Source organism: Aotus nancymaae, unplaced genomic scaffold, assembly GCF_030222135.1.
Source record: "Aotus nancymaae isolate 86718 unplaced genomic scaffold, 86718_ANA_hifiasm-v0.15.2.pri h1tg000014l, whole genome shotgun sequence".
In the NCBI taxonomy this organism is placed as follows: Eukaryota; Metazoa; Chordata; class Mammalia; order Primates; family Aotidae; genus Aotus; species Aotus nancymaae.
The window spans coordinates 112730590-112749773 of NW_026988425.1; the positions used below are offsets into that span (position 1 = coordinate 112730590).

At 45.2% G+C, this 19184-nt stretch overlaps 1 protein-coding gene across 7 annotated transcripts in view; it reads left to right on the forward strand.

The window, feature by feature from the left end:
* Positions 1–4498: 4498 nt before the first annotated feature.
* Positions 4499–19184, forward strand: part of FAM169B (Protein) — a 92469-nt gene continuing 77783 nt past the window's right edge. For 6 of the 7 annotated variants that reach the window (XM_064376258.1, XM_064376257.1, XM_012438703.3 and 3 more), the window contains exon 1: positions 4499–4582. In XM_064376258.1, coding sequence (XP_064232328.1) covers positions 4552–4582 — 31 coding nt within the window. In that variant the 5' untranslated portion in view covers positions 4499–4551. The remainder of the gene's footprint in view (positions 4583–19184) is intronic. The other variant, XM_012438704.3, reaches the window with a different exon arrangement.

Genomic DNA, 19184 nt, shown 5'->3' on the forward strand with positions numbered 1-19184 from the left:
GGCTGCTGATATGGTGATCTTATGGTATACAACTAACAAATATTCAGCTAACTTAGTAAATAGATTATAATTAAAATGGAAAAAAGAGCTAAAAGTGATTCTGAATATTTCATCAAAAAACCCATTGCTTTCCTTTTTTGTTAGGTTCATCCAGCATTAAGTTAGAAGGGCATTCTGAATAGACATGGCCAACATTTTTGTTTTCAAAATTACTATTTATGATGTGTACTAGGAATTAACAGAAGCAGTTAGGATAATTAATTTTTTTACAGATAATTATTTTACAAATAATTTTTTCCTAGTACAATTAATTTGTTAAAAATTTGGTAAGCACATTCTCCCACCCCCTACTATCAAACCTGGATGTGCAATTGCTGGTTGTTCAAGGTGGGATCCAGCTGCTGTGCCCAGGTAGGTTAGGAACCTGAAGCTCTAATTCATCTTCTTGGAGTTATTAGACAGTGTACATTCATGTTTTTAAACTTTCTCCTAAAGCATGCTTCTCAAATGCTTACACCATTTACTTCTTTTAAGATTGAAAACTTGAAGCTGGGCAAGGTGGCTCATGCCTGTAATCCTAGCTCTTTGGGAGACTGAGGCAGTTGGATTCACTTGAAGTCATGAGTTCAAGACCAGCCTGGCCAACGTGGTAAAACCCCATCTCAACAAAAATTACAAAAAATAGCCAGGTGTAGTGGCAGGCACCTGTAGGCCCGGCAACTCAGGAGGCTGAGGCAGGAGAATCGCTTGAGCCCAGGAGGCAGACATTGCAGTGAGCCAAGATCATGCCATTGCACTCCAGCCTGGGTGACAGAGTGAGAGCCCACCTCAATCAATCAGTCAATCAATAAAATTAAAAACTTGAGCCATGGATGGTGGCATGCTCCTGTAGTCCCAGCTACATAGGAGGCTGATGGGAGAAGATTGCTTGAGTCTGAGAGGTCAAGGCTACAGTGAGCTATGGTCTCTCCACTCCAGTCTGGGTGGCAGGGCAAGATCCTGTCTCTAAAAATGAAAAAAATGAAAAATGAAAAATACGAGACTTTTGTAATTTTCTGAAACAAACATTTAAAACGGTTTTAAGACCATCAAGAAATTGACATGCTGGGATCATCTTCAACATCCTGTGAAAAACTGATTTAGAAGATACTGGAATGTATGACTTCACCTATGGATTCTGAATTAACAGTTTTGAAAATGGATGTTTTAAAAGTCCTGGCAGGGCCAGATGCGGTGGCTCGCACCTGTAATCCCAGTGCTTTGGGAGGCTGAGGCAGGTGGATCACTTGAGGCCAGGAGTTCGAGACCAGCCTGGCCAACATCATGAAACCCCGTCATTATTAAAAATACAAAAATTAGCAGGGTATAGTGGCACACACCTATAGTCCCAGATACCTGGGAGGCTGAGGCAGGAGAATCACTTGAACCAGAGAGGGAGAGGTTATAGTGAGCTGAGATTGCACCACTGCACTCCAGCCTGGGTGACAGAGCCAGACTCCGCCTCAAAAAAAAAATCAATTACTTAAAAAATAAAATTCCTGGCAGTTTTCTACAATATGTCACAAGGTAGTATTTCTCCTGCATTTTATAGGAGAAGAATTTGTCTTTATTTTTCTTCTGTCTTACATTTTTCCCAAGCCTTGATCTTGATACCCAGGGCAGTATCAGCAGGTGAAAATGGCAGGTTTTTGTTTGCAAGGTGGGGGGAGATGCCACAAGGTGACTCCCCACCTCCCTTGCCTCACAGATTGGCTTGTTTTCCCTGATAAAACTCCTCCCAGCGGCTCTCGAAGAAGCGGCGCATGATGTGCCCAGTCTTGCTTACTTCAGAGTCCTCCTCGTTGAAGGTCTGGCAGTTGTCAAATACCAGGAGGGCATCAGCTGCAAACTCCTCCGAGCTGGTGTACCCTCCCCTGAGCAGCCGCTCCCGCATGGTGGAAAAATCCATAGGATTTTTGATGATGCGTCTGTACCCACTCACCAAACGTGGGTTCACAGGCTCTAGGAAAGGCCAGAGGCTTTTTTTTTTAGGGACTACAGCTTCTTGGCTGCAAAGTAACAACTGTGGCAACAGGAAGTTTTTTTAGTTATTAAAATCCAGTAGCTTGTTAGCCCTGCTGTTTAAATACTGGATTTTTCTTTCAAATTTCACAAATATCTTGGGAATGACTGCAGCATTTATGTTCTTAACACCGAGGAAATTCCTGTGTAGATAAATGAGGCCAGATGGAGGGCGCAGCAGAGAGCTTAATATCCTCACGGAATGGAAGGCGGGGGGCATACTGAAACATGCTCCAGGCCCTTGAGGGGCCCCTATTTTCCGGTATGCATATATAAAAGGCATTTTTCTTTTTTTCTTGATTGAGGCCGGGGTAATTTTTGTGTCAGAAGTGAGTGCTAAGTGGCTGAGTGGGTTTGAGGAAAGCTGAGAGATTCAACTTATAGACAATCTGATTATCTATAATATTTATGATCATTGATTTTTAAAATCTATTAGACCTCTTAAAAATGGTTGGATATGAGACTGTTATATATTCCAGCTAATGGCTTTCTCTTTTTAAAGAGATAGTGTCACTCTCTGGTGACACACAGACTGGAGTGTAGTGGCACTATCAGAGCTCACTGCATCCTCAAACTCCTGGGCTCAAGTGATCCTCCCACCTCAGCCTTCTGTGTAGCTGGAACTACAGGTGTGTGCCACCACAGTTGGCTAATTTTTTAATTTTTTCTTTTTTTGTAGAGATGGAGTCTTGCTATGTTGCCTAGACTGGTCTTGAACTCTTAGCCTCAAGCCATCCTCCTGCCTTAGCCTCCCAAAGTGTTGGGATTACGGGCAGGACTTCTTGGGGCCTAAGAGTTTTCTTATATATTAGCCATAACCAATTCGAATGCAATTGGAGAAAAGAAAGAGCCTATCCACAATACCCTTCAAATATCAGAAATCTCTATGGATTAAACCTGGCAAGAAATGTATGAGATCCCTTTATAGAAAACTGTGGAACTGATGGGGTGTGGTGGCTCACGCCTGTAATCCCAGCACTTTGGGAGGCATATGTAGGTGGATCACCTGAGGTCAGGAGTTTGAGACCAGCCTGACTAACATGGTGAACCGCCCCCCCAGCCATGTCTCTACTAAAAACACAAATGTTAGCTGGGTGTGCTAGTGCATGCCTGTAATCCCAGCTATTTGGGAGGCTGAGGCAAGAGAATCGCTTGAACCTGGGAGGTGGAGGTTGCAGTGAGCTGAGATCACACCATTGCATTCCAGCCTGGGCAAAAAGAGTGAAACTCTGTCTCAAAAAACAAACAAACAAACAAAAAACAACCTTGGAACTTGGAATTTTAGCAAAAAAACAGAAAAGACCCAGATAAACCAAAGGGTGCTATATTTTGTAATGCTGTAATGGGAAGATTTGAAACGTTGAAAATGTTAATGCAAACTGATGTTAAAGACTAGATGCAAGACTAGATGCAATCTCATCAAACTCCAGTATCCTTAACTAACTGGTTCCAATATTCAACAAGAAAGGGCTTGCCTTCCCAGACATCTAAATATATGCTAAATACTACAGTAATTAAAATAGTGCAGTATTGTTGTAGAAATAGTAAAACTGTCAATAAAACAGCTAGAATGTATATGATAATTTTATATATGGTTAAAGAGATAATTCAAATTATTAGTAGAAAAAATATACTATTTAATGGTGTGGGAACCATGAGATAGAGTTAAATCCATTCCTATGCCATATAGGTCAGCAAATTCAGATTGGATTAAAAATTCACGTCTAAAAATCAAAACAGCAAAAATACTGGAAGTAAACTTAGAAGAATTATTTTCTAGTTTTGGAGTAGGTTCAAGTTACTCATGCAAGATGCTAAAACTCAGGATCTAAAAGGAAAAGAAGAGGTATTTGACTAATACTGACTTTGGAAATAGGAGTTAAATGAGAAGCAGGGACCTTTTCAGTTCATTGTTCTTTATATATACTATATATATGCGCACACACACACGTATTTTAAAGGAACTGTTCAGGCATTATACATGTACTTTTTTAAAAACAAGAGAACTTTTAAAAATGGAACAAAAACATACACCAAAAAATGTATACTTCTTCATACCTTGAATAAATCTATTTTACTTTTTTTAAAAATGTTTTTATTGAGATACAAATAATTCTTGTCCAAAGAAATAGAAATAATAGAAGTGTGAAGGGGCGTGGGAGGGGGTTGGGATGTGCTCAGTTCAGGACGGGGCAGTGGCGAGGGCGTGCCTGTGAGTGGGGGGTGGGGGCGCTAACGGTTTCTTCTCCCCACAAATGAAAGAGAAATAAATTCTCCTGGGGGTTGCGAATCAGGTGGGGAGGTGGAGTCAACGCTCTTTGCAAACTGGGGAGCCAGGGGTTGGTAGCAGGGTAGACTGCTCGGTGGTGACCCTAGGGGAGGGGAAGGGGGCGGGTGGGAGGTATAGCCCGGGGGGAGGAAAGAGAGAGGAGGAAGCGAAGGTCACGGGGACAGCCTCCGGGGCGGGGTGCGGTGCTGCCTGAGCCTGGGATGAAGCCTGAGGCCGCCTGCGGAGCCGCAGGTAAGGGGAGCCGCTCTGGCCGGGCCCAGAGCTGCCCATTTCCCTCCCCGCGCACCCCGACGGCTCCTCCGTGTCTCGGGTTTCAATGGCTCCGCCTGCCCGAAAGCTCCGCGTCCCCGCACTGCACCAGGAGGCGGTAAACAGCGCGCGGGGGCCAGGGAAACTTTCTCCGGAGCCGGCGCCAGGGTGCCGCGCACCGCGCACCTGTTGTTGCCCCGGGACGGAACGGAGGGGAGGGCTGGGGGCCTGGGCGTCGAGTGCGGGGCTGGCGGGGCTCCCCCTCTTAGCCCCGGGAGCGTCTAAGGCCCTCCCGGGAAAAGTGGGGAGGAAATGATCGGGGGAGCCAGAGGAGGCACTGCCAGCATCAGCTCGACGCCTGTCAGAGTTGCCCCGGGGACACCGGGCGCCAGGACTGACCTGGACTTGCTTCCCAGGCGCGGGAGCATGGGCGAGCCCCTACCTTCCCAGGGCCCCCGCGGTCTTGTCTGTGAAATGGGAACGTGCGCCCGGAAGCTCCTCCCTGCCCTTCGGCCTGGGATTGATTTCATGAGTCAGAGGGTTCCTCCCAAGGATTGCTTTAGTGAAATCTGCCTTACTCTACCCAGTCTCCTTGTCTTTTAATGGGAAAAGTAATGGTCATTTCATCTTCTGGAAAAGTATAGTTGGCTTAAAACATAAGGATTTTCCTGTATTCATTTCAACTTTTGCTGTGGCTTTGTGGTCCCTGATGGCCAAGATGACACACAGCAGTTACACGTTAATCATTTCCACATGTGCTAGATCCTAATGGATTGGAGTTTTGCATAGCTGAACCATTGCCTGAACTGTGGTAGCCCCTTTTGAAAAAGGGCTTGAGCAAATCATGTCTACTTGGGAATCCAATTTCCTGTAGCAAGGAAGCATGAAACCAAGAATTAGGCTTTCAGGTAAGGCTGTAGCTCAGGCCCCACTGAGCTCCTGTGCTGAAACACAGCGAGAAGGCACATGACATCCCCCTGGGAGCTGTGCTCTGTCTGTACAAGGCTCCTCAGTGTTGGTGTGTCTGGTATTCAGGAGGCAGGTGTACTGTCTGAAGAGACTTCGGAGGTGGTACACCAGATAATTCAGGTCTTGACCTGCACCCCCCTGCCAGGAGCACATATATGCATATGATCTCTCTCTCTTTCTGTCTCTCTCTGTGTCTCTCTCTCTCAGGATTTCTGAGAGTGTGTATGTGTTTTTAATTTCCCCGACACTGCAGACCTTCTTAGGTTCCACCAGACCATCTGTTGCTGTCATTTCAGCTTGGAGTGCAGTGGAAAGAAAAAAGAAAGTCAGACACAGCCCGAATCTGTTACCGCACTCATCCTTTACCTTGACCTTCCATTATCTATAAAATAGGAACTTAACCTGCCTCGTAAGGATTAGATGAGACTGTGTGCATAAGAACTGACCGGTGAAACTGAGAGTAGATTGTGGAGAAGGCGTTTGTTCTGACCTCCTCCCTTCTGTTTATCCACAAAACCAAAGCCTTTGTGAGAATTGTGTATGTGATGATCTTCATTTAGGAAGTCAGTTAAGTGTTTGAATTTGAAAACGTTGGGCATTCTGACAATTTGCACTGGTAATAAAGTAGAGAGGGGCTGGGCACGGTGGCTTATGTCTGTAATCCTAGCACTTTGGGAGGCCAGGGCGTGTAGATACCTGAGGTCAGGAGTTGGAGACCAGCCTGGCCAACATGGTGAAACCCTGGCTCTACTAAAAATACAAAACTTAGCTGGGCGTGGTGGCAGGCGCCCGTAATCCCAGCTATTTGGGAAGCTGAGGCAGGATTCTGCTTGAACCTGGGAGGCAGAGGTTGTAGTGAGCTGACATCGTGCCACTGCTCTCCAACCTGGGTGACAAGAGCGAAACTCCATCTTAAAAAAAAAAAAAAAAAAGCAGAGAGGGCTGGTAAACTAGAAAGCTAGCAGGTGTTGAGGAAAAATTGAGGGCGACTCAGAAGCTTGGGTTTGGGGGCGAGGAACAGGGACAGTGGTGACACCCATAGAGGAACTGACTCTCAGTGGGGAAAATGGTGTGATCGAGACATAGTGATTTCAGGTTACAGCTCCCTTTGGAGATACGAAGAGTTGGGCAGAAACATTAAGTCCAGAGCTTAGGGGGAATTAAAGTGCATAATTCTAGAAAAGCCACTGCTTGCACCTGGGCTCTGAGGGACCCTCTGTTACTTAGTAGAGAGAGAGCAGATGGAGCCCGGGAAAGGCTGTCTCATACCTTGGGGCATGGGAGGAGGAGAGGAGCTGAGGACAGGGGCAGAAAGCTCAGAGAGTGAGAAGCGCTGAGGACCTGGTTTTGAGACTGTTAAAACGCACCCCCTGAACGAAGAGACCCCGCCAAACAGGCTTTGCGTGAGCAACATGGCTGTTTATTCACCCGGTTTCAGGCGGGCTAAGTCCGAAAAGAGAGTTAGTGGAGGGCGGTGGGATCAGAGTTGGTTTTATAGGTTTGGATGGTTTTTGCAAGCTGGGAGGGGGTCGTAGGGTCTGGAGTCCCAAGGTCAGTTACAAAGTCCAATTGATAAGGCAATTGGGCTGGAATAAGGAACAATAGAGAATGTCTTAATTAGGTGCCGCAGGGGTTGATCATTTCTTCCCCTTTTCATGGTCTTCCAGTTACTTCAGATTTTCCAGGAGCTCATCTGGAGTGTCCGTGCAAGTCACAGAGGTTATCATGGTGTTCATGGTGCCATCAGTCAGCCAGAGGCAAGGCCTTAAAGGAGGAGAGACCAGAAAGGAAAGAAGCCAGGGACAGGCCTGATGCTAAGGGAGACAGAGACACCTGCAGGTTTGGAGAGGCCCAGAAAAAGGATCAGAGGGGAGAGTTGGTATATCTCAGGACCATCAACAGGATTGGGCACAGCTGCCATTTCCAGAGGGTTTGCAGGGATAAGAAAAGGGAGGAGGCTGAGCTTGAAGTGATGTTAAGTGTTAGGGAAGGTGGCTTTTCTTTTGTGCTGTTGGGTGGGGGAGGCTTTAATATATTTTTAGTAAACCTTTAGAAACAGTCTATTGTATGCCATGTATGGTGCTAAGCTCTTTCCCACATTACATTAAATGACTTTAGCAATAAATAGTAAATGTGGATGCAAAAGTTCCCCCTTATCTGGGGGGAAACATTCCAAGACCCCCGGTAGATGCCTGAAACCGAGGACAGGACTGAACCCTACATATACTATGCACGATTTTCTCTTTCCGTCTTCACAGACAGCTTCATGGATAGAAGTTCATTCTTACTGTAGACCTTGGCAAGCTCAGTATATGATTTTTTTCTTTTCTTACTAAATTGAGAACTTTCACCTGTTCACTTAAAGAAAGCACTTTACCAGCGGGGTGTGGTGGCTCATGCCTGTAATCCCAGCACTTTGGGAGCCCGAGGTGGGCAGATCATTTGAGCCCAGGAGTTTGAGAGCAGCCTGGGCAACATGGCGAAACCCTGTCTCTACAAAAATTGCAAAAATTGGCCGGGTGTGGTGGTGTACACCTGTAGTGCAAGCTACTTGGGAGGCTGAGGTGGGAGCATCACCTGAGGCTACGGTGAGCTGTGATGGTGCCATGGCACTCCAGCCTGGATGACAGAGAGTTTGTCTCAAAAAAAAAAAAGGAAGGAAGGAAAGCAAGTAAGCACTGCACTTCACAGCATCTCTTTGGCATAGAAGGAAGGAAGGAAGGACGCATGCACGCACCCACACACACGCTTTACAGCATCTCTTTGGCATAGAAGGAAGGAAGGAAGGAAAGAAGGAAGGAAGGACGCATGCACGCATGCACACACACGCTTTATAGCATCTCTTTGGCATAGAAGGAAGGAAGGACGGACAGACAGACGCGTGGACGCATGCACACACGCACTTTACAGCGTCTCTTTGACGTTTCTGAATTGCCAGCATCCCTTCTCTTAGGCTTTGGGGCGGTGATTAAGTAAAATAAAAATTACTTGAACATAAGCACTGCGACGCCAGGGCAATTAATGTGATCATTGAGATGGCTCCTAACTGACTAATGGGCAAGGAGTGTTGACAGCATGGATCCGCTGGTCAAAGGGATGATTCATGCCTCCAGTGGGACAGATCTGGATGCCTCTAGATTTCATCATGCTACTCAGAACGGTATGCAATTAAAAACTTTCGGATCGTTCATTTCTAGAATTTTCCATTTAATATTTTCAGGCCATGGTGGACTAGAAAGAATTGAAGCCTTGTAAAGCGAAACTGAGGGTAAGAGGGGACTACTGTATTGTTATAATCCTCATTTCACTGGTGAGGAAGCTGAGGCACAGAGATGAAGTAACTCACCTAAGGTCACCTGGGTAGTAAGTGGCATTGTGGCCATTGGGTTGGTGGTGGTTTGACTCCCAGAGAAAGGAAACTGTCATGAGGGTGAGGTTCAAAGTAGACGTTCCCTCCCCCGCCTAAAAGTGGAGGTCCCCTCTAAAAAAGTGGAGACCCAGCAAGTAAATAATTCATGATTCAGTTTCTAAGGGGACTCCTTCAGAGATGACCTCGTGTAGACATAACATTTAAAAAACCAGGCCAGGCATAGTGGCTCATGCCTGTAATCCAATTACTTTGGGAGGCTGAGGCGGGTGGATCACTTGAGGCCAGGAGTTCAAGACCAACCTGGCCAGCGTGGTGAAACCCTGTCTTTACCAAAAAAAAAAAAAAAAAAAAAAAAATAGCTAGGCATGGTGGCTCATACCTGTAATCTCACCTACTTGGGAGGCTGAGGCATGAGAATCGCTTGAACCAGGGAGTGGAGGTTGTAGTGAGCTGAGGTTGTACCACTGCACTCCAGAGCTGGGCAACAGAGTGAGACCCCATCTCAAAAAATAACAAATTCCCCAGAACCAAATAGTCGTCAGCCATTTGGATCTTCTCTAGTCCGTAGTGTGTAACTGTTTCTGTAGAGGAACTTGGACCCAGCACGTGTGGGATCTCAGTTCTTGGGGAGCAGGGCCTCCCTGGGGACTGTGGACAGGGGCTGGGCTGGATATTTGGACTCATAACACTGGCACAGACTATCCTCATTTCTTCATCAGTATGAAGGGAAAGGATGAGGTGGCTTCTGGTAGAGTAGGAGGTAACTGACAACCTCCATGAGTAGGTAGACTTGAGTAGGAGGTAACTGCAACCTCCGCCTCCTTGGTTCCAGTGATTTTTCTTCCTCAGTCTCCAGAGTAGCTGGGATTACAGGCATGTACCACCACTCCTGGCTAATTTTTGTATTTTTAGTAGATATGGGGTTTCACCACGTTGGCCAGGCTGGTCTTGAATTCCTGACCTCAAGCGATCCTCCTGGTCATGGAAGTTGTCACTTACCTCCTACTCAAGCAGACAGTACTGTCTGAGGGCAATGCCTGAGCTGATCCTCCAGCCCTAGAGCCCTGTGTGTACCTGGCACATAGCAGGTGCTCTGTGAGTGTGGCATGGAGGAAGCATTTCCTGTTAGGTGCTGCAAAGACCCTGGTAAGTTCTGTGGTTGTAGGAAAGTTTGCTGGGAGGGATGTTTTTGTGATTGGGTGTATTGGCGAGCTGGTTTGCCACCCCCTGGCGAGAGCTCTGGGCAGCCCATTCCCTGGAATGTCTTTCCAGGTTTTTCCTGGGAGGTCCAGGTCCACAGCAAGTTCCCCTGATGGCCCAGAGAATGGAACAGGAAAAAAAACAGGGAGAAGAGCAGTCATGGGTGAATGAACATGCCTGGATTTCAACAGTGGCCTTTGAATTCACGCAGCCTGAGTAGTGAGCTGAGTTTGCACTGTATCTGTAGTATCCCCATCTTCTGTTGTGATTCCTTGCCGTGTAGTGGCATCTACACTAGAGATGGTTCTTGTCACCCCGTTTCTACACAGCAGGGATCGTAGGATATCTGTATTCAGGGATCTGCACAGTGTGCACTGGCTGCTGTCTTGATCCCCTCTGCATGGGTCCTGCCATGGCCTGATGCGACAGAGTGAGTGACCGGGCTGCTGGGACTTGGATGGGGTGGTGGCAGGGCAGTGGATGCTGAGTGTTATCGTTTTGACCTTTGAAGCCCTAGTCTGGTGGCCAGCTGACCGGCCTTTGCTGGACTCCTGACGTCGGCTAGCTGCTGGCTTCTTTGATACTCCAATTTAGAGCTTAGCCCTGGGAAATTCAGAGGATTGTAGAAAATGACTATTTTGTGGTATAGAAAGAAACTTTAGGGCAAAATATAAATTATTGGTCAGATGCCCCAGGGGGTCACGTGACTTAAAGTCAGGGTTGCTGGAGGGCTGGAGGAGCAGTGGCAGGTCAGTGACACCTGAAGGTCTGGAACCTTTGCACGCAACAGCAGTGGTTTAGAAATGCCATGCCTTCTAGTGCACCCACCTGTGGTTGTGGGTTTGCTTTTCCAAGGCCAGAGGCCAGCAGGCTTGGGCAAAGGTGGGGCACACAGACTACGTGAATCCAAAGGCCACTGTTGAAATCCAGGCATGTCCCTCCACATCCCCACCCCCCCAACCCCCCGCCCGCTGCTGCTCTTCTCCCTGTTATTCTTTCCTGTTCCATTCTCTAGTTCACTCTGCGCCTTCTCACTTCAAACCCTTTGCATGCTGTATCCCCAGGCAATGGCTTCCTTTCCCTCCTAAAAGGAACCTGCTCCAACCAATGCCTATTAACTCTCAAGGCACAGAAAACGTTTCATGCTTCTTTGCTCTTCCAAATCAGGGCAGCCACAGAAGCACCAGGAACAGCCCTGAGGCTGAAGCCTGGGAGTGCCTAGGGAGGGCAGAAGGGGAACTCCTTGTGGGGTGTGTGCGTGCACGTGTGTGTGTGTGTGTGTGTGTGTGTATGTGTGTGTGTGTGTGTAGGCAGGCTCCCATGGCCCAAGCCCTCCTAGACCACTTGGTTTCCTTTACTTGCAGAAATTAAGATAAATGTGTTTTTTTTGGAAACCGAGTCTGTAACCACGATTGACAAATTGCATCAACATAGAGAAAACTGGGTTCATTTCTTCATTGCATTTTGCAATGAAGTTGATTTTGCAGAGTCTTCATTGCATAAAGCTCCTCCCAGTACTGCCCCCTCTTCCCGCCCAGCTGTATTCTATTAGATGTTTACTTAGCAGATGATTTTGGTGTGTGCATGTATGTGGCAGAGTTGTATAATTTTCAAACAGCGGATTATAGCTGGTTATTCATTTTGACTTTTATGTTTCCCAACAAGCGATTTGTGTAATACACGCATACTGCCCACATTTGACCTGCTGGAATATCTTGAAAAAAAACTTTTTTTTTTTTTTTTTGAGACGGAGTTTTGCTCTTGTTACCCAGGCTGGAGTGCAATGGCGCGATCTTGGCTCACCGCAACCTCCGCCTCCTAGGTTCAGGCAATTCTCCTGCCTCAGCCTCCTGAGTAGCTGGGATTACAGGCACGTGCCACTATGCTCAGCTAATTTTTTGTATTTTTAGTAGAGACGGGATTTCACCATTTGACCAGGATGGTCTCGATCTCTTGACCTCGTGATCCACCCGCCTCGGCCTCCCAAAGTGCTGGGATTACAGGCGTGAGCCACCGCGCCCAGCCAAAAAAACCAAACTTTTTTTAAGCTATGCAGGAGAAAAGGTATTGCTTTATATTTTTTTCATAATATATGAATACTAAATTAAAATATTAAAAAATACTTGGGGTAAAAAAACACAAAAGCTGTCCTCCAAAAGAAAAGTCTAGTTATTTGCTGATGAATACCTGCTACCTGCTTTTAAGAATAACTCTTAAACATGGTTATTGGCAGATCATCGTCTCTTCATTTCTTGCCTTTATTTATTTATTTACAGAGTCTTGCTCTGTCACCCAGGCTGGAGTGCAGTGGTGTAATCTTGGCTCACTGCAAAATCTTCCTCCCGGGTTTAACTGATTCTCATGCCTCAGCCTTCCAGGTAGCTAGGATTACAGGCGCCCACCATGACGCCCAGATAATTTTTGTATTTTTTGTAGAGATGGGGTTTTACCATGTTGCCCAGGCTGGTCTCAAACTCCTAAGCTCAAGCAATCCACCAGCTTCAGCCTCCTAAAGTGCTGGGATTACAGGTGTGAGCCACCATGCCCTACTTGGTTATTTCTTAAAATGGCGATTTCATCTTTCAGTTCTTGTACTGTTTTATATTAGAGTTCTTGGATTTGGTTTCAACTTTTTGCTGAATCTTGATGTTCTTCATTCCTTTCCGGATTCAAATTCTGTGTCTGTCACTTTAGCCTGGATGAGAACCATTTAGAGTCAACTAGTGTGGTCATTTGGAGGTGAGAAGACACTGGCTTTTTGAGTTGACGGAGTTCCTTTTTTTTTTGAGATGGAGTCTCATTCTGTTACCCAGGGTCGAGTGCAGTGACATGATCTTGGCTCGCCACAGGCTCCCAGGTTCAAGTGATTCTCTTGCCTCAGCCTCCCAAGTAGCTGGGACTACAGGCGCACACCACCATGCCCAGATGATTTTTGTATTTTTAGTAGAGATGGTGTTTCACTATGTTGGCTGGGCTGGTCTTGAACTCCTGACCTTGTGATCTGCCCGCCACGGTCTCCCAAAGTGCTGGGATTACAGGCGTGAGTCACTGTGCCCAGCCTTGAGTTGACAGAGTTCTTGTGCTGGTTTTTTCTCATCTGTGTGGGTTGATTTTTCTTTAATCTTCGAAGTTGCTGTACTTTGGATTGGTTTTTTGCTTATATCTACTTTGATGCCCTTAAGGGTTTGACTTTGGTATAAGGTGGGTTGAGTCAACTGGCTTGGTTTCTGGAAGATTTCAGGGGCCAAAGGCATAGCTCAGCCCTCCTGGACTGTGGGCTCTCACCCTGAGCGGGTGCTGGGACCAGGCCTATGGCTTTGTTCTCTGGCCCCTCAAGGTTTAGCACCTGCTGTGCTTCAGGGGCCAGTGTGTTCCCAGTCCACTGGCCACAGCACTCCAGTGGGGAGCGCCTGCCAAATTGCCCTCATGCAGACATGCCGACCATCACCTCTTCTTCCTGGGGTCGTTTTTCTTTTTCCTGATGTGCATCCTTTAGAAATAACTTTAGGGGGATGTGCTGGTAGCAAATTCCCTTGGGTCTCATTTTTCTAAATATTGCTTTATTTTGCCTCATACTGGGAAGTTACTTTTGCTAGATGGAGGATGAAAGTTATTTTTCTTCTAGCACTTCAAAAAATAATACTCCATTGTCTCCTGGCTTCCATAGTTACTCTCAAGAAGGCAGCTGTCGGTCTAATTGCCATTCAGCGTTTTTTTTTTTTTTTTTTGAGGCAGTGTGTTGCTTTGTTAGCCAAGATGGAGGCAGTGGTGTGATCTCGGCTTACTGCACCCTCTGTCTCCTGGGTTCAAGTGATTCTCTTACCTCAGTCTCCCAGGCAGCTGGGACTACAGGTGTGTGCCACCATACCAAGCTAATTTTTGTATTTTTAGTAGAGACTGGGTTTCACCATGTTGGCCAGGCTGGTCTCAAACTCCTGACCTCAGGTGACCTGCCCACCTTGGCCTCCCAGAGTGCTGGGATTATAGGAGTGAGCCACTGCACCTGGCTCTAATTGCCATTCTCTTGAAAGGATCTGTCTTTTCCCTCTGGACCTTTTTTTTTTTTTTTTTTTTTTGACAGTCTCGCTCTGTCGCTGGAGTGCAGTGGCACGATCTCTGCTCACTGCAACCTCCGCCTCCCGAATTCAAATGGTTCTCCTGCCTCAGCCTCCCGAGTAGCTAATTTTTGTAATTTTAGTAGAGGTGGGGTTTTACCATGTTGGTCAAGCTGGTCTCAAACTCCTGACCTCAGGTGATCCACCTGCCTCGACCTCCCAAAATGCTGGAATTACAGGTGTGGGCCACCACACCTGGCCCTTCTGGCTCCTTTTATAGTCATCTTTTTGTGTTTATTGTTTTTCAGTTTGACTAGTGTGTCCAAGTGGGAATTTTTCTCTTATTTTCCTTCTTTGGGAATTGGTTGGAATTCCAGAATGTGAGGGTAGATGTTTTTCATTAATTCTGGAAAAATGTCAAGCATTCTTTTTTCAAATCTTGACTCTTCCTCATTCTAATTTCTCTATATGGAACGTCAATTAGATCGTTACCAGGCTTCATCATTCTATTCTTCCTTTCTCTTAACCTGCCTTTCAAGTTTCCCATATGTGTGTCTGTGCTGCATTCTGGGTAATTTGTTTAGATGCATTTTCCAGTTCATTGGCTATTAAAAACATTCCTTTCTAGAAGTTCTTTCCCCCTGGAATCTTATTGGGCAATGTGAAAAATCTTGGCCCTTTAAATTCTTTATTTAAATTTATTGAAACATATTTAATATCATTATCTTCTATATGGAATGGTTTTAATATCTGTGCTCTTTGTCAGTCCAATTCTGTAGTTTGTGCTGACTCTTTCATGGAAATTTCTTTAATCACGTGCTCAGGGATTTTTGAAATCAAGTCAGAATGACCTCAGAGCTGGTGCCCTTGCCCTCATGTCCAAACATCTGTGTGGCGTAATGTTGAGGAGAGTCATGGTATCACTCTTTGAGTTTCTCCAGGTTTCAGTCTAATCTATGAAAGCCGTCCTTTTGTGGGCATTTCATCAGCCTTTTCATACTTGCTCAGTTTATAACACCTTACAAATATTTAAGGTTTTAGGGTAATGTACATCTCATTCTTCTGTTGGAGTGTTCATCTGCTTAACCGTTTGGGAAGGCTAGGATCTTAATAGGTTTATAAAGGAACATTGGAAACAGTCTAAGTTTGTCACAATTTGGAAGCTGCCAGTTGAATTTTGTTGAGGGGAAGAGTTAAAGTGGAAGGTCGGCTTGGCCCCTCACCCTGCATCTGCAGCTTAGCAGCAAGTTCTGCCATGTCCCATTGCCAAGACCTGGCTCCAGTCTCCCATCTGTCTCTCTCCATCTTCAATGACATCAGTCATCTAACTTGTCATCATATCTTGCCTGAACTCTTGGCACTCTGATTCTCTGATTTGGTTTCCTATTGCGGTGTGTTCTAGAGGAAGCAGCAATACACACACACCCCTCCACCCTTACCTCTTATCACCTACTGAATGAATGTCTATCTTTCTGCCTCTTGCAAATTTTTCAAAGTTGATGCTAAAACTTGTGAATGCATAGGCAAAGGATTTGAATAGACATTTCTTTTCTTTTTTTTTGAGATGGGGTCTTCCTCTGTTGCCCAGGCTGGAGTGCAGTGGCATGATCTTCTCAGCTCACTGCAACCTCCACCTCCTAGGTTTTCACCATCTTGGCCAGGCTGGTCTTGAACTCCTGACCTCAAGTGATTCCCCCCTGCCTCAGCTTCCCAAAGTGCTGGGATTACAGGCATGAGCCACTGTGCCCAGCCTTGAATAGACACATCTTCAAAGAAGATGTATGCATGGCCAATAAGCTTATGAAAAGATGCTCAACGTGACTAATCATTAGAGAAATGCAAATCACAACCACATGAGAACTGGCTGGGCACGGTGGCTCACGCCTGTAATCTGAGCACTTTGGGAGGCTGAGGTGGCTGGATCACCTGAGGTCAGGAGTTCAAAACCAGCCTGCCAACATGGTAAAACCCTGTCTCTACTAAAAATACAAAAAATTAGCTGGGCGTTGTGGTGGGCATCTGTAATCCCAGCTGCTTGGGAGGCTGAGGCAGGAGAATTGCTTGAACCCAGGAGGTGGAGGTTGCAGTGAGCCAAGATCATGCCATGGTACTCCAGCCTGGGCGACAGACCAAGACTTCGTCTCAAATGAACAAAATAACCAGATTAACCAAACAAAAACATAAAAAATGACAGGTGTCGCTGAGGATGTGGAGAAATTTGAATTCTTGTGCGTTGCTGATAGAAATATAAAATGGTATCACTGCTGCAGAAAACACTGTGACAGTTCCCCAAAAAATTAAACATAAAATTACTGTATGATCCAGCAATCCTGCTTCTGGATATATACCCAAAATACTTGAAAGCAGGGACGTGAACAGATATTTGTACACCTGTGTTCACAGCAGCCTTCTTCACAATAGCCAGGAGGTGGAAACACCCCAGTGTCCATTGCTGGGCGAATGGATAAACAAAGTGTGGTCGAATCACATAATAAAAAGAGGATAGTTTCAATAAACCTAATAATCTGAAAAAAATATTATTCAGCTTTACAAATGAAGAACATTCTTACATGTACTTCAACTGGATGAACCTTGAAGACATTATGGTATATGAAATTAACCAGTTGCAAAAAGACAAATATTGTAAGATTCCACTTATATGAAGTACCTAGAGTAGTGATATTGATAGAGTCAGAAAGTGGGATGGCTGTTGCCAGGGAGGGTTAGTCACTGGAACAGGGAGTACAGAAGTTTACTGGGTAAACTGAGAAGGTTCTGGAGATAGGCGGTGGTGATGATTGCACAACAGTGTGAATGTACATAATGCCACAAAACTGTATACTTAAAACTGTTTAAGTGATAAACTTTATGTTATATATATTTTAACTCTGTGAAACATTCTAAAATAATAATGTGTCATATTTTTCCACATAAAACGAAACTTTTGAAGGAAGGGGCTAGATATGCAGTTTTTTTTAACATTTTATTTTTTATTTTCTTTTGAGACGGAGTTTCTCCCTTGTTGCCCAGGCTGGGGTACAGTGGTGTGATCTCAGCTCACTGTAGCCTCTGCCTCCTGTGTTCAAGTGATTCTCCTGCCTCAGCCTCCTGAGTAGCTGGGATTACAGGCACACGCCACCACGCCCAGCTAATTATTTGTATTTTCAGTAGACACAGGGTTTCACCATGTTGGCCAGGCTGGTCTCAAACTCCTGACCTCAGGTGATCCACCCACCTCAGCCTCCCAAAGTGCTGGGATTACGGAGCCACTATGCCCAGCCAACATTTTATTTATTGTGTTAAAAGATACATAACATAAAATTTACCATCTTAGCCATTTTTAACTGGCATTAAGTAAATTCACATTGTTGTCCAAGCTTCAGCACCATCCATCTCCAGGGCTTTTTAAATCATCCCAAACAGAAACTCTGCAAACATTAAACAAAATTCCCTATTCTTCCTTTCCGGAAACCCCTGATAATTTCTATTCTATTTTCTGTCTCTGTGAATTTGCCTATTTTAGGTACCTCTGTTGCCCAGGCTGGAGTGCAGTGGCACGATATAAGTGGAATCATTCAGAACCTGCCCTTTTGTGACTGGCTTATTTCACTTAGCATAATGTCCTGAAAGTTCATCCATGTAGTAACATGCGTCAGAATTCCCTTCCTTTTTAGGTCTGAATAATATTCCATTGTATATGTGTACCATATTCTGTTTATCCACTCGCCCATCAATGACACTTGAGTTGCTTCTATCTTTGGGCTATTGTGAATAACACTGCTATGGACGTGGGTGTGCAAGTTAGTTCAGTGGTATTTTCAACAGTGCTCTGCCGAGCGCTGGCTGCCATTTGCACAGCGTGTAGGTAGGACAATAGAAATGAGTTAAGTAGGTGAATCAGTGAAGGCTGTGCTAGAAATCTCAAGAGCTGGGTTTGAACCCCAGCCTCATTACTCATAACTTCTTGTTTTTGAACTTCCGTTTCCACACCTGAAAAATGGGGTTAGGGTTTCCTGCTTCATTGCCTTCATAGGGTTGATGTAAGTTTCAAACAAGAGAGGAAATGTGAAAGCCCTTGGTAAACTGGAAAATGCTATGCAAATACAAGGTTGAAAAGAGTACATTTTATTAGAGGAACATGTCACCATGTTTTATAGTACCTTCCATTTTCTCCCAGTAAGTACTTCGGAAATATTGTTTATCTGTAGAAGGTGGAATGTTACATTCCTTTACTGTTTCTTCAATTTAAAACTGAGTTGGTATCAATATTGCAAACTTGATGCAAATATTAGTATTCTGCATGTACTTCCTCATTTACTTTCCGGTTTTACACAAATGAGTTCAGTGCCCTTGTAAAAATGTAGTCATCTTAATACATTTCCAATTATTTGGAAGCGACTGCATTTTCCCTGAGTAAATCATTGTCTGAGTTTAAGATAAACACATTCAACACCATTCGTTTTTGAAGTGCTGCATATCTGGAGTCCAAGTGCTTAGACAGTGTGCACCAACTTAATCCAGAACTGGGCTGTACGGACGAGGACCAGTGTGCTTTCAAGTCTCTTCATTGCTTGCACAGAGCTAGGCATGCCAAAGAGAAAAACATTTTTTTCCTTTTTAAAGGTTTTATTGTTTCAAATGTAATAGATGAACATGTAAGGATGTGATTTTTGGATGACAGTTCATAAAGTGCATTGATAGACACAATTTTGGGGTAAGTTCTGAGAAATGTTGTTTTTCTGTGACTAATGGGTAAGCGGATTATGGTGACGAGGAGTTGTTTTTCTTTTCATGTGTGCTGTGTGGTTTAGGGCTCCGGATCCACGCCGGACACTTGTTCCACCACAGCATTTTCCCACCAGCTTTGGGGCCACCATATGGTGTTGTGGTGTTACTGACACTGGGACTTGGTATTTTTATAAGTTCCTGGTCAATTAAATTCGGGATATGAAGAGTCAGGCTTTCCGTGTTGTCCTGTGCCTGTGCCAAA